This window comes from Perissodus microlepis, chromosome 1 (assembly GCF_051167445.1).
Source record: "Perissodus microlepis isolate ML-2025 ecotype Zambia chromosome 1, ASM5116744v1, whole genome shotgun sequence".
Taxonomy (NCBI): Eukaryota; Metazoa; Chordata; class Actinopteri; order Cichliformes; family Cichlidae; genus Perissodus; species Perissodus microlepis.
In genome coordinates, this window is record NC_140461.1 from 30,241,519 (window position 1) to 30,259,397 (window position 17,879).

Sequence of the window (17,879 nt, forward strand, 5' to 3'; positions counted from 1 at the left end):
AGTCTTTGTTTCTAATAATTTATTACTGCGAGGCTGCGAGTGCACAGACAGAACAAAACAACCCCACTTCAGTTTTAAGGTTTGGTGGTGATGTGTTGCTTCCACGTCATTTGCACATACATCATTACACGTCTGAGCTCAAGCTACTACGGCACAATTATAAAACATGAGGATCTAAAAATGTATCTCCACTGCCTGCTGCATGTAACATTTGAGTGTTCTTAGACAACATCCTTGCAGAGCAAATTGGAAAAAAAAAAAGTTCCTATTTTACGTCTGAATTAAAACAACACTTTTACACAGAAAAAGACATTTTGCTATGAAAGTTAAGTACTGGGAAGTTGCCTCTGTCCTATTAAATGAATTGTATGTCATCAAGATAGCAACTGCTTGATACTTCTGCACTCGATGTAACTGGCACGCTGTTATTGCTTTTGTTATTATTAGTATTTCTATGCAGTTCACGAATGGATTTTCATCACTTACAGTTAATTTCTTCAGCCCTTTGATAATAGTAGCCCACTGAAAGCAGCTTGAAATTCCTCAAGCTTATTTAATAGCTTTCTTGTATTATATTAGAAAAGCAGAAAGCAGTATTCTGCGGTGGAACGATTCCACTGAGTGTGGTTTTTGCCTGTGGTCTAAAGGAGAAGAGTTAAAAACTTCCTATTAAGAGCAGAGTGATGGAGAAATATGCAGAGAGCCACAGGGGATGAGTCTGTTTGTTTTGCGAGCGCTGGCGAGTGCCGGTTTCACGATCACAGACTGCGAGACACACCCAAGAACACGGAGAGACACTGAAAGACTCAAGAAAGGATATAAATAGCATTTTTGCGTTTTTCTTCACTAAAACATGCAGTGTTCCCAAATCAGGGTTGCGATGCAGGACTTTCAAAAAATAAATGTTAAAAAACTTGTAAAAACTGAAAAGCGGCTCCAGCAGCAGCAGCAGGAGCTGTAAACAAGTTGTGACCTCCAGGAATAAATAATCAAGCTGGAGCAGAAGTGCAGAAAACTGCAGTTCTTCCAGTGGCCCCCTTGGGATTGGCAAGTCAGTTTCTACACCTCCTCCATTTAATATTCAGTAATACAGCAGAAATGGACATGTTTAAAACTGCTATAATTATTTTTTACAACTCCCTCAATTGAATTGCATTGTGGGTTTATAATTTGGGGGTGTTGCCACTAGGAGCACTAATACAATTATTTGACAAATAAGATACCTTGCTGTGTGTGTGTACATTACAGACCAAGTAACCTGGTGAATGAAGAATTTCCCTCATATGCTACTTAGCATTCCAGCTTGCACTGGAACGGTTCGCAGCTGAGTGTGAAGCGGTGGGAATGAGAATCAGCACCTCCAAATCTGAGGCCATGGTCCTCAGCTGGATAAGGGTGGAGTGCCCACTCCGGGTCGGGGATGAGTTCCTGCCCCAAGTGGAGGAGTTTAAGTAACTCAGGGTCTTGTTCACGAGTGATGGGAGAAGGGAGCGGGAGATCGACAGACGGATTGGTGCTGCAGCTGCAGTGATGTGGACGCTGTACAGGTCCATCATAGTGAAGAGGGAGCTGAGTGTAAAAGGGAAGCTCTCAATTTACCCTCACCTATGGTCACGAGCTGTGGGTAGTGACTGAAAGAACGAGACTGCGGATACATGCTGCAAAATTGAGCTTCCTCCGAAGGGTGGCTGGCCTCTCCCCTACAGATAGGGTGAGAAGTTTAGCCATGCGGGAGAGGCTCAGATTAGAGCTGCTGCTCCTCTAGATCGAAAGGAGCCAGTCAAGGATGGTTTGGGCATCTGACAAGGATGCCCAAACCATCCTTGACTTAATGTTTACTTAATGTTTTCTTTATTTTAACCATTGTGTACAGCGCTTTGTGACTGCCTGTCTACGTAAAGTGCTTAATAAATAAACCTTACCTTAACTTACCCTTACGAGGATGCCTTATGGGCATGTCCCACCAGGGCAGACCCAGGACACGCTGGAGAGATTATATCTCTCAGCTGGCCTGGGAACGCCTTGGTGTTTCCCCGGACAAGCTGGAGGAGGTGGCTGGGAAGACGGAGGTCTGGGCTTCTCTGCTTAGGCTGTTGCCCCCGCGACTTGGCCCCGGATAAGCGAAAGAAGATGGATGGATGCTACTTAACACCAGTTAGCATGTATATGTGTCTCTGTACAAGTCTAAAAATGACTGAATTCTGTTGCTATTGGGATAAACAAATGTTTTCTGTTCATATTTGGACTCCGTCTGGCTTCTTGTGGCAAAGAATTGGTAAATGCAGTTATAACAGTGGGAAGAATGCCTGCGGCAAAATCAGTCTGCGCTGAAAGTTTGACCATTGCACCGAATGTAAATTTGAAGTTCTAGCCTACAGTTATTCAGTCTCTACTCACTTAACGCTCGATAGGGGAAAATATTTTCCTTCAAGGATCAAAACAGACCAAGAACTATTGCAAAAGTCAAAATAGCAGAAAATCAGACTTGTTCCTTGCTATTTTTATAGTCTTGCTGGAGTGTGTTTGTTTTATTTATTAGTGTATGTTAATTATACACGTAAACTGTCTGTTGATATTTTTTATTGCAAAACTGTAGTTCATGAGAGAAAAAAAATCATATTATCCCAAAATATTGAATTTCTTGAATCCACATCGAAGAATGTTATTTTACTTCTTTAGCTACTAAAAAACATTAGTGTTTACTGGAATTTCACACAAGGCAGGGCATTATCGCTCAGACAATGAAGGCTGACAGAACAATAGAAATTGATTTCAGATGGTTATTTGAGAGCGCCTCTTGAAAAAGAGCACAAGTGAGTCAAACGCACTGTGGGTTGTATGCTGCCATCAGTTTGATACCTAGTCGGTCTATCACCTTCCAGGGTTGCCACTGAGACTTTCATCCCTTCCACGCTTAGTGATTCATTCATGCAGGTGCTGCCAAAAGACCTTAGGGGCCCACTTGATGCCAGTCCTGTGAACTAGCAACACTCACATCCACTGTCAAGAAAACACCTGGAATACACAGAGGACACAGGAGCCATGAAAACTTTACTTGTACTGTGTTTTAACCCTTTGTGATGCTCTTTCAGTGTTTCTGTCTGAGTTGAAAAAAACCCAGCCAAGAGTGTAAAGTAATGCTGCGCTGCAGTGCTTTGAGCTACATGCTAAGGTTCGTATGCTCAGTTCAGTGCATAATGATATTGTTAAAATGCTTACCTAAGGGTTGGTACGAAGCAGCACTAACACTCCAAATGCCGGCTCTTAACTTGTTTCCCGAACCTCTCAAGTGTCCTATTTAAGAAAAGAAAAAGAACAAATTCTGCTTGCTGCTTGTCACAATTTACTTAAAAGCTCGTTTCTGTCCCTCATGGCTCAGTCAGCTCTCTTACATGAATCAAATAAAGCAAACAGATATCCATAAAAGAATCTCTTTAACTCCAAACCCTGCATGAAAATTATTTTTACACTTTCTTCAATATCAAAACAAGATATAGTTGACGGCACATCTGAGAGCATCACCAACATGAAAGCTGACAGCTCATTCAGCTCGTTTAAGGGTGTCAACAAATATACGCAGACAAATATGATTTCAGGTCGCAAAGTAAAAAGAAAGTGACTTTATGTAAACAAAGTTCCAAGAAAATGTGAATTTGATTTAAGAATGAGGGAAAAAATCCATTAACATTAAATTGTCCCATAAATAAGGCTCTAAAATTGTTGCAGTTGAGGTCACCACAGCAGTCACACGCTCAGCCTCTCCTTAAAACGAGTTCCTTTAGAGGTGGTTGTGATACACTCTATTTCCAAAAGTATTAACTCGTCTGTCATCGCACGCATATGAGCTTGACGTGCATCCCATTCTCAATCCATAGGGTTTAAGATGATGTCAGCCCACTCTTTGCAGCTATAATAGCTTCAACTTGTCTGGGAAGGCTTTCCACAAGGTTCAGGAGTCTATGGGAATTTTCTTACAGATGCGCATTTGTTAGGTCAGATACTGAGAAGGCCTGGTGCTCAATCTCTGCTCTAATTCATCCCAAAGGATTGAGGTCAGGACTCTGTGCAGGCCAGTGAAGTTCTTCTACACCAAACTCACTCATCCGTGTCTTTATAGACCTTGCTTTGTGCACTGATGAGGCCATCCCAAAACTGTTCCCACAAAGTTTTGAGCATGAAATTGTCTAAAATGTCTTAATATGCTGAAGCTTTAAGAGCTCTTTTCACTGGAACTAAGGAGCCGAGCTCAACTCCTGAAAAACAGCCCAACACCATAATCCCCCCTTCCACCAAACTCCACTTGGCACGATGCACTCAGACAAGTACGGTTCTTCTGGCAACTGCCAAACCCAGACTCATCTTTCGGATTGTCAGACAGAGTAGCATGATTCATCACTCACGGTGCCACGCTAGAATTCACTGAGCTCCCGAGAGCAACCCATTCTTTCATAAATGCAGAAGCAGTCTGCATGCCTAGGTGCTCGATTTTTATACATCTATGGCCACAGCTGTGATCGCAACACCTGAATTCAGTGATTTGAATGGGTGAGTGGATACTTTTCGCGATATAGTGTATGTCAGCTTTTTAAAACGGTGGGCAGGGAAGCTGACTGCCTGCAACCTTTAAGCCAGCCTGCCAGCTAGAATAGCTCGACCAGTCTCAATCTTCAATTGCTGCATAACGCTGATGTGTGTACACGTATTTGTCCCCAGAGATCAGCCGATAATCGTGGTGCCGTTTCATTGAGATAGTTTTATGACCTTCAGGATCATTGTACAGTTGCCTCTCAAAATGTTTCACTCCTCGGTGTTTCAAACACTCACTCCCATGTGTGAGAGACAGAGCCATGTCCTAGCAGAGTAGGTGATGGATGAGCTCGTAACTGTTTTAAGCACTCAAATGGACCCGCAGGAAGAAGATGTATCGCCCATCAAGCAGCTACGCCTGGCCTCTATAGAGAGGAGAGGATGGCAGGGACTGGTGAGGAATAAAATGGGGCTCCTCTAACAAATTTAAAAGTAGAAGAAAACTGTATATCACCTCTCCCAAGCTGTGCCACTGATAGCCCATCTCCTTCTCGTTCTGCCTCTCTCTGTACTCTTGACCTGTCAGTTAGAAACATAAAGGCTTCAATCGCTCCTATTTGGCTGACTCTTCTTTCCTCGACAGTCTCTGCTCATTTCTTTCTTTCCTTACTTTTCTCTCAAACACGCTGGTTTTCTCTTCTTTTTATTGTCCAATTCATTTAGTCTCCACATAAAGACTCCTATTATCCTCCTTTGTTTTCCTTCTGTACTGTACTGATAAATGATGAGTTCAATGACTCATTTGTCTTCACTCTCCACTTTGTGTCTCCACAGTTCTTTATCCTGCTCCTGCTCATCTTCTTCCTGGAAATTCTGTCTATCATGCTTTTCTTCATCTACCAGGATGAGGTAAGTTGCCACTATTACTCTCCTCATGTTATATTTTATGGGTTTTCCTCACCTGTGCAAGATATTAATGACTGTAGAAGAAACTCTGCAATGCATTGCATGCCCTTCATATGTCAGAGAGATTGTCGATGTTTCAAAGTGGGGCTGGCATCCAAAATGATGCAGCTCAGTAGCAAGGTTGTTTTGAAGTACATACAAGCAGTGCTGCGTATGTCAGCTGACATTTTGCATAAACAATGGCTCAATGGATCTGCCTTGGTTGGTTTTTAAACGCCACTCGGGCTGGTGCACACGCGCCTTTGGAGAGATGTCTGTGTCACAGTTTCCTTTCCTTGTTAATAAATCATATTTCATCGCTGCTCATCTATTTTGGAGGAATTTCGTTGTAAATAAACAAGTCAGACAAGAGTAAATAAGGTGATGAGCCATCCCTCTGCTAATATGAATTTGTAATCCCTTCACATTTTCAGCTGAGGTTTTACTAATGCATTGAACGGATATGTTAAATTCCTCACATACTAGTCTTAATTATGGGCTTGAGGGCTGGCTTTTGAAATAGGTATGAAATTTTAACAATCAGTAAAACAGCTTGATTTATGCCTTGTTTAATGGTAAAGACACAGATGAAAGCACCGACACTCTCTGCGTTCTGTCCACAAACATCCATCAAACTGAGAATAACAGACGTCATGTTGACAGTGGGTTTTAATCAGACCTGATGAGATTAGTGAGATTACTCAGCGAATTACACTGCAGAGTAAGTCTGGGTCAATGCAATCAATGGATAAATATTTTAAAATATAGCGCTTTTTATCGCAGTTCCTTTATGTTGGTCATCACAACTAAAATTACAATTAGAAATTGAACAAAAATGAGTGGGCAAATTAAACTGCAGTGAACAATAAAAACAATTTGCTTTTTTATAATTTAATGGTTCCCCCTTTAAATATTTTGTGTAACATGCAACAAAGTATTTTTATTTCATTACTGGTGATAAAAATCTTGATTTCATTCAGCTTTTTTTAAATCAATAAATTATCATTACTCGTAGCAATAATTGAAAGCCACAGAGACTGTTCGTCTTATGAGCAGTTCCTAAACAAAAGAAATAAAAGCATTTTTTCATTGTAATGTAAAATTAAGAAAAAGCCTCAAGCAAGCTGAAGTTGGACCATTTTCATGAGAAAATTATGCTCGTATTTTTCTTTTATGCCTTTGATTTCATCGATTGAAATCATTAATCATTTAATCATCAAGAGGTATTTAACAGAGAAACAGGCAAGTGAAGTGGACGCAAACTGTAGAGCCTTGTAATTAATTACTGGAAACTTCACAACTGCTTCCATTACATTATTCATGTGCTGGGACAGAGACCGCTACCACCAAAGACTTAGGCCAAGGACAACCCTGGTAGTAATTTCTTTGTAGATTTTGGTAAACAACAACCTACTTTGATATTTCCTTGTGTTTTTATTCGGATGATGTTTCCAGCCGTAGACCTTGGACCTGCGTGTACTTTGTTCTGGCTTTTATCTCTTCGCTGCTATAATTCTGGCACGATTATAGAATTGCTTAATGTGTCATATTTCCATCACAGTTTGTCTCTGGTACTCTAATTCTCTGAATACTTGTGGACTTGCAGGTTCCTCTGGGCTTTCATCCAATCAGCGGTACTCTGTTTAGCCTTTAATGAATGTTGTCTTGTGTCACGCCTCACCTTAGTATCTGTGTTCCCTAATGTTGAGTGTACCCCATTATTCAACCTCTAAATAATTCAGTTTTGTCTACCCAGGAGGCGATTAACGACAGAACAAAGTTTTAAAAAAAATGTTAGGGATTCTGCAGAGCTTGGGCACTGTGGGAAATCATTCACAGTAAAGAATGGGTGGCCATTAACAGGGTGAACTCTCTCGCTTTTTAAACAGCCGGACGCAGGACACCTAAGAGTATTATTGTACCTTTATATAGTAGAAACTGTACCCTAATGGAAAAATGATTACAAAAAAATTTGAATATTACAAAGTCCCCCTCAGGAAACGACCGCATAAGTCATTTTTGTGTAAGCTGTTTTTATGATCTAGTTATTCTTTCATCCGTGTGATGTCACTTTAATGCTGGATGGAACTCAGCTCTGTGGTAATCTAGAAAATCGAGCTTTTAGACATTTTATAAAAGGGCCTGTTTTGACACAAACCATTACTTTAACTCTTAATCAAGCATAGATGGTCAAAACAAACCTGAAATGGCTCCAGGTGGAAGTTCAGCTCCAGTTTCCAGATTGAAAAATGTCTTCTAACTTGGAAACAAACCTGTTAGTTAATGCAGAATTTGCTTCACTGCTGCTGTTGGTAAAAAACCTGCATAAAGCAAATGATAGATTTATGTTTGGTGCTCAGAGCATAATGCACTTTCCTACAGGGTAGCATGCTAACTGCTTTTACTTTTGCTTTTAGCTTTAGTCTCATTGTTGACTGAACATTAAATCATAAAAAACACTCTTGTTACGTGCTGCGTCTAGAAAGACCACATACAGAATCCAGATTAGGCACAGCTGATAAAATGAGCTGCTATTGGCCATCAAATGAAGAATCAAAGTCCAATAAGAAAAGGAAAAAAATAAAATACAAGGACAACACACAGAGCACAAGCAGATGGTAATTAGATATGTACAGGTGCAAAGGCGTTACAGACGGCTGCAGATGAAAGTCACGGTCACAGTGGAGGGAAAGGAACAAAAATGGGAAGTAAAACCAAAATTTATCAAAAAAAACCATGATGTGACCAGAAGAAAAATAAGTAACAGAAACATGAAGACACTGAAATGTGAAGACAAACATTAATCATGACGACAGAGACAAGCGAGCAAGGAAATGGGAATAAGATAACACTAGAAACAACAACAAAGGATGGGAAATCCATGGGGAACATGACAGCTTTAAGCAGTTTCAAGATATTTGACATCCATCCATCCACTTATCCAATTAAGGGCTGCCGAGCCGTTGTCACAGTGCAAGAGGGTGATTACTCGTTTTAGTTAGCTGTACCTAAACAAGTAGTAGGTTTTTTAGTTGTAGGAGAACATAGTGTAAAAGTCTGAAATGTCTTGTTATAATATAGATTTTTTCCCACCCAAAAGAAACACTGTGGGGTGTTTATTATTTGGGGAGAATTTACTGTGTTATGATGTCAAACAGAAATGTTATTGAGTACAGACATACAAACACCTCCTCCATCACTATAATAACATCCTGGAAGCTGCTGGGAGTACAAGACAATGTCATTCCTCCCGTATGCAAAGCCCTCCAGTTACCATAACTTAAACCGAGTGCAGCAGTAGGTGCATTTTGATGAACTCCTCAGGGATGGTCATGCTTAGTGGTCTGCTTTATTACACCTGCTTTAGCACTGATAAAAAGCTCTGTGATGTAGCTGCAAGCTACTTGCAACAGCCCACACATCTTGCATGCACCTGAAATGGTCATCGTTTGTTTCACTTTGTTGGCTCCTAAGGATGATGAAAAGGTCCTGTGAGGTTAACTTCAGTGGACCCAGCGTTGCTCAGAATGTCAAAGGGAATAAAAATAAGTCTGACTCGGGATGGGGTGGTGGTACTGAAAATTGATGTATGGTGCTTTATACTATCTCCATGTGGGTTTACTGCCTTGTCCTCTTGGCATTTTTATCACCTCGCGGGAAAATTACCCCATCGGACAAGCACCAACAAAGCAACAGAAACAGCAGATCACTTGCACTATTTTGTTTAGGGATCAGGAGACTGCCAGCACTATAAGAAGTACAATGTGATGCATACTGCTACCAATAATATCATACGTCACAGTAGCTGTATTATTAGTTGAGCCGCAGAGAAAATCTAATCTCATAACAACAAAGGTCTCTGCATTAAATTAAGTATAAAGGCTAATAAGCCTCTCACACCTCTTAAGTGTAGTCAGTTAATCCAGTGCTTGTTAGCACAATAATATGCCAAGAAAATAAGCGCTTAGTGTAAATCACATATTTAAATGACGTCTGGTGTGTGGACAGTGTATTGTTTCTCCAAAGTATCCTAAAGAAGGAAATATCAGGAGAAAGCCAGTTCAACCAATAACATTCATGCATGGAGAGCTGAAGGGAAGTGGAAATTCCAGGATCAGTTTGGCAAGTTGAAAGAATTTCATTTCAAACCTTTTATCATTTATAGCAGCAGCTTTCTCTATTTGTCATTCACAAGCCTAGTATCAAAACAAGGGGCTCTTATCAAACACAATTTCCAATACGTCCCAGCGGTGAGTTCAGCACACATAATTTAAACCATACCTGCAAGCTGCCGATCAGGAAGAACCTTCAAGTTGGAGGCATCGAGAATAATGTGAGGTGTTTGTAAGCAACAGTTTGTAGACTTTAATCTCCAGACATGCGAAACGGGTGTTAAAAGGTCTCAACCAAAGTGCAAGTAATAGAGTAAATACTTGGAAACCAACCACTGGAAAGTGGTAACACTGAAAAGGTCAATACAAGTGATTCAAATTATTGGCCATTCCTCCTCCGGATTCTTGATAAGTTACCCCCGGGGTCCATATAAAGCTGTTGCACAACTATATTGATAGGACCTCTCGTCCTAACCAATCAATAATGAAAAAGCTGTTTGTGTACACTGATTTAGAAAGCTTATTACATTAGCTTCCTGTACACTGCAGTAGATTGTACAGTTGTATTGGTTTTACAGCCGTCCACTGCAGAATGAAACCACCAGATATCAATATTTGGTTGTGAGTGCTGAGACACACACAGACTCCTTTACTGTGTGAGCGGCTGAAATGAAATCAATCAAATAGACATATCTATGAAGTAAGAATGCTCTTTGATTTAAGATTCAAAACCAATATCTGCTTGACACCAACACTGATACCCAGTAGACTTCTGCATCTGCTGGGATTTTTGAGTTCAAACACAGTCTGCAACAAAGGCCCTGTAGCAAAAATGTTTCATTTTGACATATATGAGTTAAAATGAAAAGAAGAACTCTGCTCTCAGATACTCTTAAACTGCTCTGTGTCATCAGCCTGTGATGTTCTTTTTTTAGGAACACTTATCATATTCACTTTTTAGCTGGAATGATTTCACCTCGGCGTGCTCCGTCTGCTTCTGCTAAGAAAATGCGACAATAGTGACATTAGGAGTTTAGATTCAAATTGAGGGGTTGAGAGAAAGAAAAATTAACATAATAGTGAGAACTTTAAGTCAAGAGTATATCTCTTAAGACCATTAAAGGCAACTTGTCTTGTGAAGCCATACTCTTAGAGGGATTAACAATGAAAGTTCAGACAAAAAGAAAACAACAATGACAACAACAAACTTCACAGCTCTCAGTAAGGTGAGGAATAAACAGGCAGTTTGGTGAACTGCTAATCATATATATATAATATATAATACACAGCTCTACAAGTGCTACTATTGTTTATTCAGTTATGTTCTATTAAAATCTTCTGAACTTAAATAACTAAAGCCTTTATGTTGTCACTAAAAATAAAAATGATGCAAATCTGATCTGCATTTAGATGATTGCATAATTCAGCAATGAAAAAGTTGCACTACTAAAAATTTTCTTTTTAAGTTGTTTACGGTATAAACAGATTGTTTTTTTAGACTTCATTAATATGAACTGCTTTCCTCATTCATAATTCTCCATTTAGTTGTTTTTCTGTTATCTGTGTAAATAAATTGAATTCAAGCAATGTTCTTGTGTAATTATGCCCGATTACAAAACTGCAACACCAGTGGATTTGAGAAACTTATTTCTGCTGTCAGAATCACAAAGCTTTCATTCATTGTCATTTACTGTAATGTTTGGTGACTGCATGAAGCCTCTTCTTAGGAGTTTTGTTCAGCCTTCTCGTAAAATCAAAAAAGCCGATAAGCGGCATAAAAAGCAAGCAATTTGGCCTTTGTTCTGCTGTGGCTTCATCATAACATGAGCATCATTCTAGAGTGTAGCTCATCCTGTCAGGATCATTTGTGTCCTCAGCTCTACACATTGGTACTTATGAGGTAAGAGCAAGATGAGATATTTCCTCAGTAGGTGTCTGTCATGGGTAGCAGTAATTACATATTCGCTTGTGCACTTTGGGACCCGTCAAGGTGAGGTAATGCAATCGTAAAAAGGAAGTCACAAAGAGCTATGGCCAGGCTTACCCACTACACCAAAAGGGTATTGGCCATTAAAATATAACATTAAAATATAATTGTGTCCCTGTTTCTTGTTGTATTGTAACACCGAAAAGCTTAATATGAAATACTGGCTACATGTTTTTGCGACTGTTAATCTCAGACAAACAATTAGTGCAAACAATTAGTTAATGGTCTAGACACAAGCAGCTAAATCATGAGCCACTGATGTAGAAAAAAAGAAGTCTTGATGTACAAAACATGTAATATTAAATATCCTTTATAAATAAAGAACCTATTCATGCCTTTTCCTTATGCAAATGAACAGATCCAATCAGACCTAATAAAAAAATGAGGTACTATGAGATATAACTAAAATCATTGGAATAGATTCAATCAGTTGATCTTGACTGACTGATTTCCAGTCAAACTTTGATGTCCGTTGTACATATTTACATTTATAAATGTACATAACCACTTAGCTTACATTTCATTTTATTTTGACAGTAAAATAAACTGGCATATAAAAACAGTAATGAGATGGATTGTCTTAAACATTTTCCATGGTTTGGTAATGATGGTAGAATTTTCCTATATTTAATTCAATTCAATTCAATTCAATTTCAATTCAATTCAATTCAATTCAATTTTATTTATATAGCGCCAAATCACAACAAAAGTCGCCTCAAGGCGCTTCATAGATACAGAGAAAAACCCAACAATCATATGACCCCCTATGAGCAAGCACTTTGGCGACAGTGGGAAGGAAAAACTCCCTTTTAACAGGAAGAAACCTCTGGCAGAACCAGGCTCAGGGAGGGGCGGCCATCTGCTGCGACCGGTTGGGGTGAGAGAAGGAAGACAGGATAAAAGACATGCTGTGGAAGAGAGACAGAGGTTAATAACAGATATGATTCAATGCAGAGAGGTCTATTAATACATAGTGAGTGAGAAAGGTGACTGGAAAGGAAAAACTCAATGCATCATGGGAATCCCCCGGCAGCCTACGTCTATTGCAGCATAACTAAGGGAGGATTCAGGGTCACCTGGTCCAGCCCTAACTATATGCTTTAGCAAAAAGGAAAGTTTTAAGCCTAATCTTAAAAGTAGAGATAGTGTCTGTCTCCCGAATCCAAACTGGAAGCTGGTTCCACAGAAGAGGGGCCTGAAAACTGAAGGCTCTGCCTCCCATTCTACTTTTAAATACTCTAGGAACAACAAGTAGGCCTGCAGAGCGAGAGCGAAGTGCTCTAATAGGGTGATATGGTACTACAAGGTCATTAAGATAAGATGGGGCCTGATTATTTAAGACCTTGTATGTGAGGAGCAGGATTTTGAATTCAATTCTGGACTTAACAGGAAGCCAATGAAGGGAAGCCAAAACAGGAGAAATATGCTCTCTCTTTCTAGTCCCTGTCAGTACTCTTGCTGCAGCATTTTGGATCAGCTGAAGGCTTTTCAGTGAGTTTTTTGGACATCCTGATAATAATGAATTACAGTAGTCCAGCCTGGAAGTAATAAATGCATGAACTAGTTTTTCAGCGTCACTCTGAGACAGGATATTTCTAATTTTAGAGATGTTGCGCAAATGGAAGAAAGCAGTCTTACATATTTGTTTAATATGTGCGTTGAAGGACATGTCCTGGTCAAAAATGACTCCAAGGTTCCTCACAGCGTTACTGGAGGCCAAGGTAATGCCATCCAGAGTATGAATCTGGTTAGATACCATATTTCTAAGATTTTCAGGGCCGAGTACAATAACCTCAGTTTTATCTGAATTAAGAAGCAGAAAGTTAGCGGCCATCCAGGTCTTTATGTCTTTAAGACATTCCTGCAGTTTAACTAATTGGTGTGTGTTATCTGGCTTCATGGACAGATAGAGCTGGGTGTCATCGGCATAGCAGTGAAAATGTATGCTATGTCTTCTAATGATGCTGCCTAAGGGAAGCATGTATAATGTAAACAGAATTGGTCCTAGCACTGAACCCTGTGGAACTCCATAATTAACCTCAGTGTGTGAAGAGGACTCTCCATTTACATGCACAAATTGGAGTCTATTAGATAGATATGATACAAACCACTGCAGTGCAGTACCTGTAATACCTACAGCATGTTCTAATCGCTCTAATAGGATATTATGGTCAACAGTATCGAACGCTGCACTGAGGTCTAGCAGGACAAGCACAGAGATGAGTCCACTGTCAGAGGCCATAAGAAGATCATTTGTAACCTTCACTAAAGCTGTTTCTGTGCTGTGATGAGCTCTGAAACCTGACTGAAACTCTTCAAATAAACCATTCCTCTGCAGATGATCTGTTAGCTGTTTGACAACTACTCTTTCAAGGATTTTTGATATGAAAGGAAGGTTGGAGATTGGCCTATAATTAGCTAAGACTGCTGGGTCTAGAGATGGCTTTTTGAGTAAAGGTTTAACTACAGCCAGCTTGAAGGCCTGTGGTACATAGCCGATTATTAGAGATAGGTTGATCATATTTAAGATCGAAGAATTAATTAATGGCAGGACTTCTTTGAGCAGTTTTGTAGGAATGGGGTCTAAAAGACACGTTGATGGTTTGGAGGAAGTAATTATTGAAGTTAACTCAGAAAGATCAATTGGAGAAAAAGAGTCTAACTTAACATCAATGGTACTAAGAGTAGCTGTAGATAATATTACATCTGTGGGATGATTACTGGTAATTTTTTCTCTAATGATAAAAATTTTATTTGTGAAGAAGTTCATGAAGTCATTACTAGTTAACGTTAAAGGGATGGTTGGCTCAACAGAGCTCTGACTGTTTGTCAGCCTGGCTACAGTGCTGAAGAGAAACCTGGGGTTGTTCTTATTTTCTTCAATCAGTGATGAATAGTAAGATGTTCTGGCTTTGCGGAGGGCTTTCTTATAAAGCAGCAAACTATTTCTCCAGGCTAAATGATGATCCTCTAAATTTGTGACACGCCATTTCCTCTCCAGATTACGAGTCATCTGCTTTAGGGTACGTGTTTGAGAATTATATCACAGAGTCAGGTACTTCTGATTAGAGACCTTAGTTTTCACTGGAGCTACAGTATCCAGAGTCGTACGTAGTGAGGAGGTGAAATTATTAACAAGATAATCGACCTCTGTTGGGGTAGCGTTCAGATAGCTGCTCTGCTCTGTGTTGGTACAGGGCATTGAAGATGATAACAGTGGGTGGATTATATTCTTAAACTTAGTTACAGCGCTTTCAGAAAGACATCTACTTTGATAAAATCTACTCTCCACCGCTGTGTAATCAATTATTGTAAATGTAAATGTTATCAGGAAATGATCAGACAGGAGAGGGTTTTCAGGAAACACTGTTAAATGTTCAGTTTCTATGCCATATGTTAAAACAAGATCTAGAGTGTGATTAAAGTGGTGGGTGGGTTCTTTTACATTTTGAGAGAAGCCAATTGAGTCTAATAACAGACTAAATGCCATGTTGAGGCTGTCCTTTTTAGCATCTACATGGATGTTAAAATCACCCACAATAATTATTTTATTTGAGCTCAGAACTAAATTAGATATAAAGTCTGAGAAATCAGACAGAAACTCTGTATAAGGCCCAGGTGGACGATAGATGATAACAAGTAAGACTGGTTTCTGAGTTTCACAGCTGGGGTGGACAATGTTAAGCATCAGGCTTTCAAATGAATTAAAAGTCTGTCTTGGTCTTTCATTAATTAATAGGCTGGTGTGAAAAATTGCTGCCACACTGCCCCCTCGGCCTGTGCTTCGAGGTTTCTGGTAGTTAGAATGACTCGGGGGTGTTGATTCATTTAAACTAACATAATCATCCTGCTGCAACCAGGTTTCTGTAAGGCAGAGTAAATCAATTTGTTGATCAATTATTAAGTCATGTACTAACAGAGACTTGGAGGAGAGAGACCTAATATTTAATAATCCACATTTCACTGTTTTACTCTTTGGTTCAGATGTGGATACTGTACTATTCTTTCTTTGTAATTGTTTATGTTTAAGTTGTTTGTTGCTGGTTTTTAGTTTGTTTTTTGTCTTTTTGGAAGCTGACACAGTCTCTATGGAGATGGGTTTTTGGGGGGGTAGCAGGAGGAGAGAAGCTGCAGAGAGGCGTGTAAGACTGCAACTCTGCTTCCTGGTCCCAACTCTGGATAGTCATATTTTGGGGGGTTTAATAAATTTGTCCATATTTCTAGAAATGAGAGCTGCTCCATCCAAAGTGGGATGGATGCCGTCTCTCCTAACAAGACCAGGTTTCCTCCAGAAGGTTTGCCAATTATCTATGAAGCCCACATTGTTTCTGGGACACCACTCAGACAGCCAGCAATTTAAGGAGAACATGCGGCTAAACATGTCACTCCTGGTCTGATTGGGGAGGGGACCAGAGAAAACTACAGAGTCCGACATTGTTTTAGCAAAGTTGCACATCGATTCAATATTGATTTTAGTGACCTCCGATTGGCGTAACCGGGTGTCATTACTGCCGACGTGAATTATGATTTTACTGAATTTACGTTTACCCTTAGCCAGCAGTTTTAAATTTCCTTCAATGTCGCCTGCTCTGGCCCCTGGAAGACAATTGACTATGGTTGCCGGTGTCTCTAGCTTCACATGTCTGAGAACAGAATCACCAATTACCAGAGTTTGACCCCCGGCGGGTGTGTCACCGAGTGGGGAAAAACGGTTAGACACATGAACGGGTTGGTGGTGTACCTGGGGCTTCTGTTTAGGACTATGCTTCCTCCTCACCGTGACCCAGCCGCCCTCTTTCCCCAGCTGCTTGGGGTCTGCCGGGGAACAGCTAGCGGGGCCTACGCTATCTTCGGCTGCACCAGCTACAGGGGCCTGGCTAGCTACGGGTGAATGAAGGGTGCGAAGCCGAGTCTCCAATTCAGTAATCCTGGCCTCCAGAGCTGCAAATATGCTACATTTGTTACAGATATCATTACTGCTAAAGGAGGCCGAGGAGTAACTAAACATCTGACACAATGAGCAAGAAAGTGCAGGAGAGACAGGTGAAGTAGCCATGGTGCTAACGAGTCGGCTACGAGCTAAGCTAAGCTAGCGAAACAGTACAGAGACAGTGAGTGAATACTTTGGCTATAAACAGTGTTGGGAAGGTTACTTTTAAAATGTATTCCATTACAGAATACAGAATACATGCCCCAAAATGTATTCTGTAACGTATTCCGTTACGTTACTCGATGAGAGTAACGTATTCTGAATACTTTGGATTACTTAATATATTATCATGCTGTTTACAACTACGTAAATGTACTATTTCTGTGATTTATTACTGTTACTGAAGGTCAGCGGCTCCGAAACGTAGTAAAGGGACCTCTGGCTAATACGTCGGGTTCGTGTTGGGCTCGTAGCCGAAAAATAGGTTTACTTTGCTGTCTGGGTCAACTTTGCTTGCGAGAGACAGAGAGAGGCGTTGAAAGGCTGCTCCAACGGAACTTATTGTTTCGGAGGAAAACACGAACACAGTGTACAGTCGAGTTTTAATAGCTTACTTACAGCTGGGCTCGTCAGGCTCTCTTCTTGGCTGCAGTGGTTATTATTATATTTACATGCTTCCAGCTCCCATTTTTGCTCGATGACAGCTCGTACTTTTCCTTTTTCTCCCTCCCTCGCTCACAGACACATAACGGGTATGGCAGTCCATTCTCCCTGCAGCACGGACTACACTGCCCATGATGGTACATTCTTTAGAGCTATACCTGTAGCATTCTGCCTATTAGCTTAGCACAACAACAACAACAATAAAAAGGTGCTCTCTCACCCAGGAAACACGCAGAGAGAGAGCGTCACCCTGTAACCATGGCAACCGTAACGCTGCCACCTGGAACAACAGAACATAGCTGTCAAATAAAACCCAAACAGTCCTGACCCGCGACAATATGAAACAGGAAAATACCGCCGTGTAATCCATTTATTTCAACAAAGTAACTGTATTCTAAATACCACCTTTTTAAACGGTAACTGTAACGGAATACAGTTACTCATATTTTGTATTTTAAATACGTAACGGCGGTACATGTATTCCGTTACTCCCCAACACTGGCTATAAATTAGGTAGTGAGTACACAGAAAGTGTGCTTCGGATGAAGCACGTGAAGATTATACTATGAAAAAAGAATGTATTTAAAAGTTGTTAATTAAATTGCTAAGCAAATAAGCTACTCAGAAACACCACTGTGTTTGAGCAGGAACAGGAAGTGATACTCTACCGCAGAGCGAGCGAACACCAAGTGAAGTACAATCAAATAGCTTAAAA

At 40.2% G+C, this 17,879-nt stretch overlaps 1 protein-coding gene across 4 annotated transcripts in view; it reads left to right on the plus strand.

Annotated features, from left to right (window-relative positions):
* The window catches only part of tspan4a (tetraspanin 4a), a 180,528-nt gene that overhangs the window by 116,809 nt on the left and 45,840 nt on the right, over nucleotides 1-17,879 (plus strand). For all 4 annotated transcript variants that reach the window (XM_084945561.1, XM_084945641.1, XM_084945394.1 and 1 more), the window contains one exon: nucleotides 5,362-5,436. In XM_084945561.1, the coding sequence (XP_084801687.1) occupies nucleotides 5,362-5,436 (75 nt within the window). The remainder of the gene's footprint in view (nucleotides 1-5,361; nucleotides 5,437-17,879) is intronic.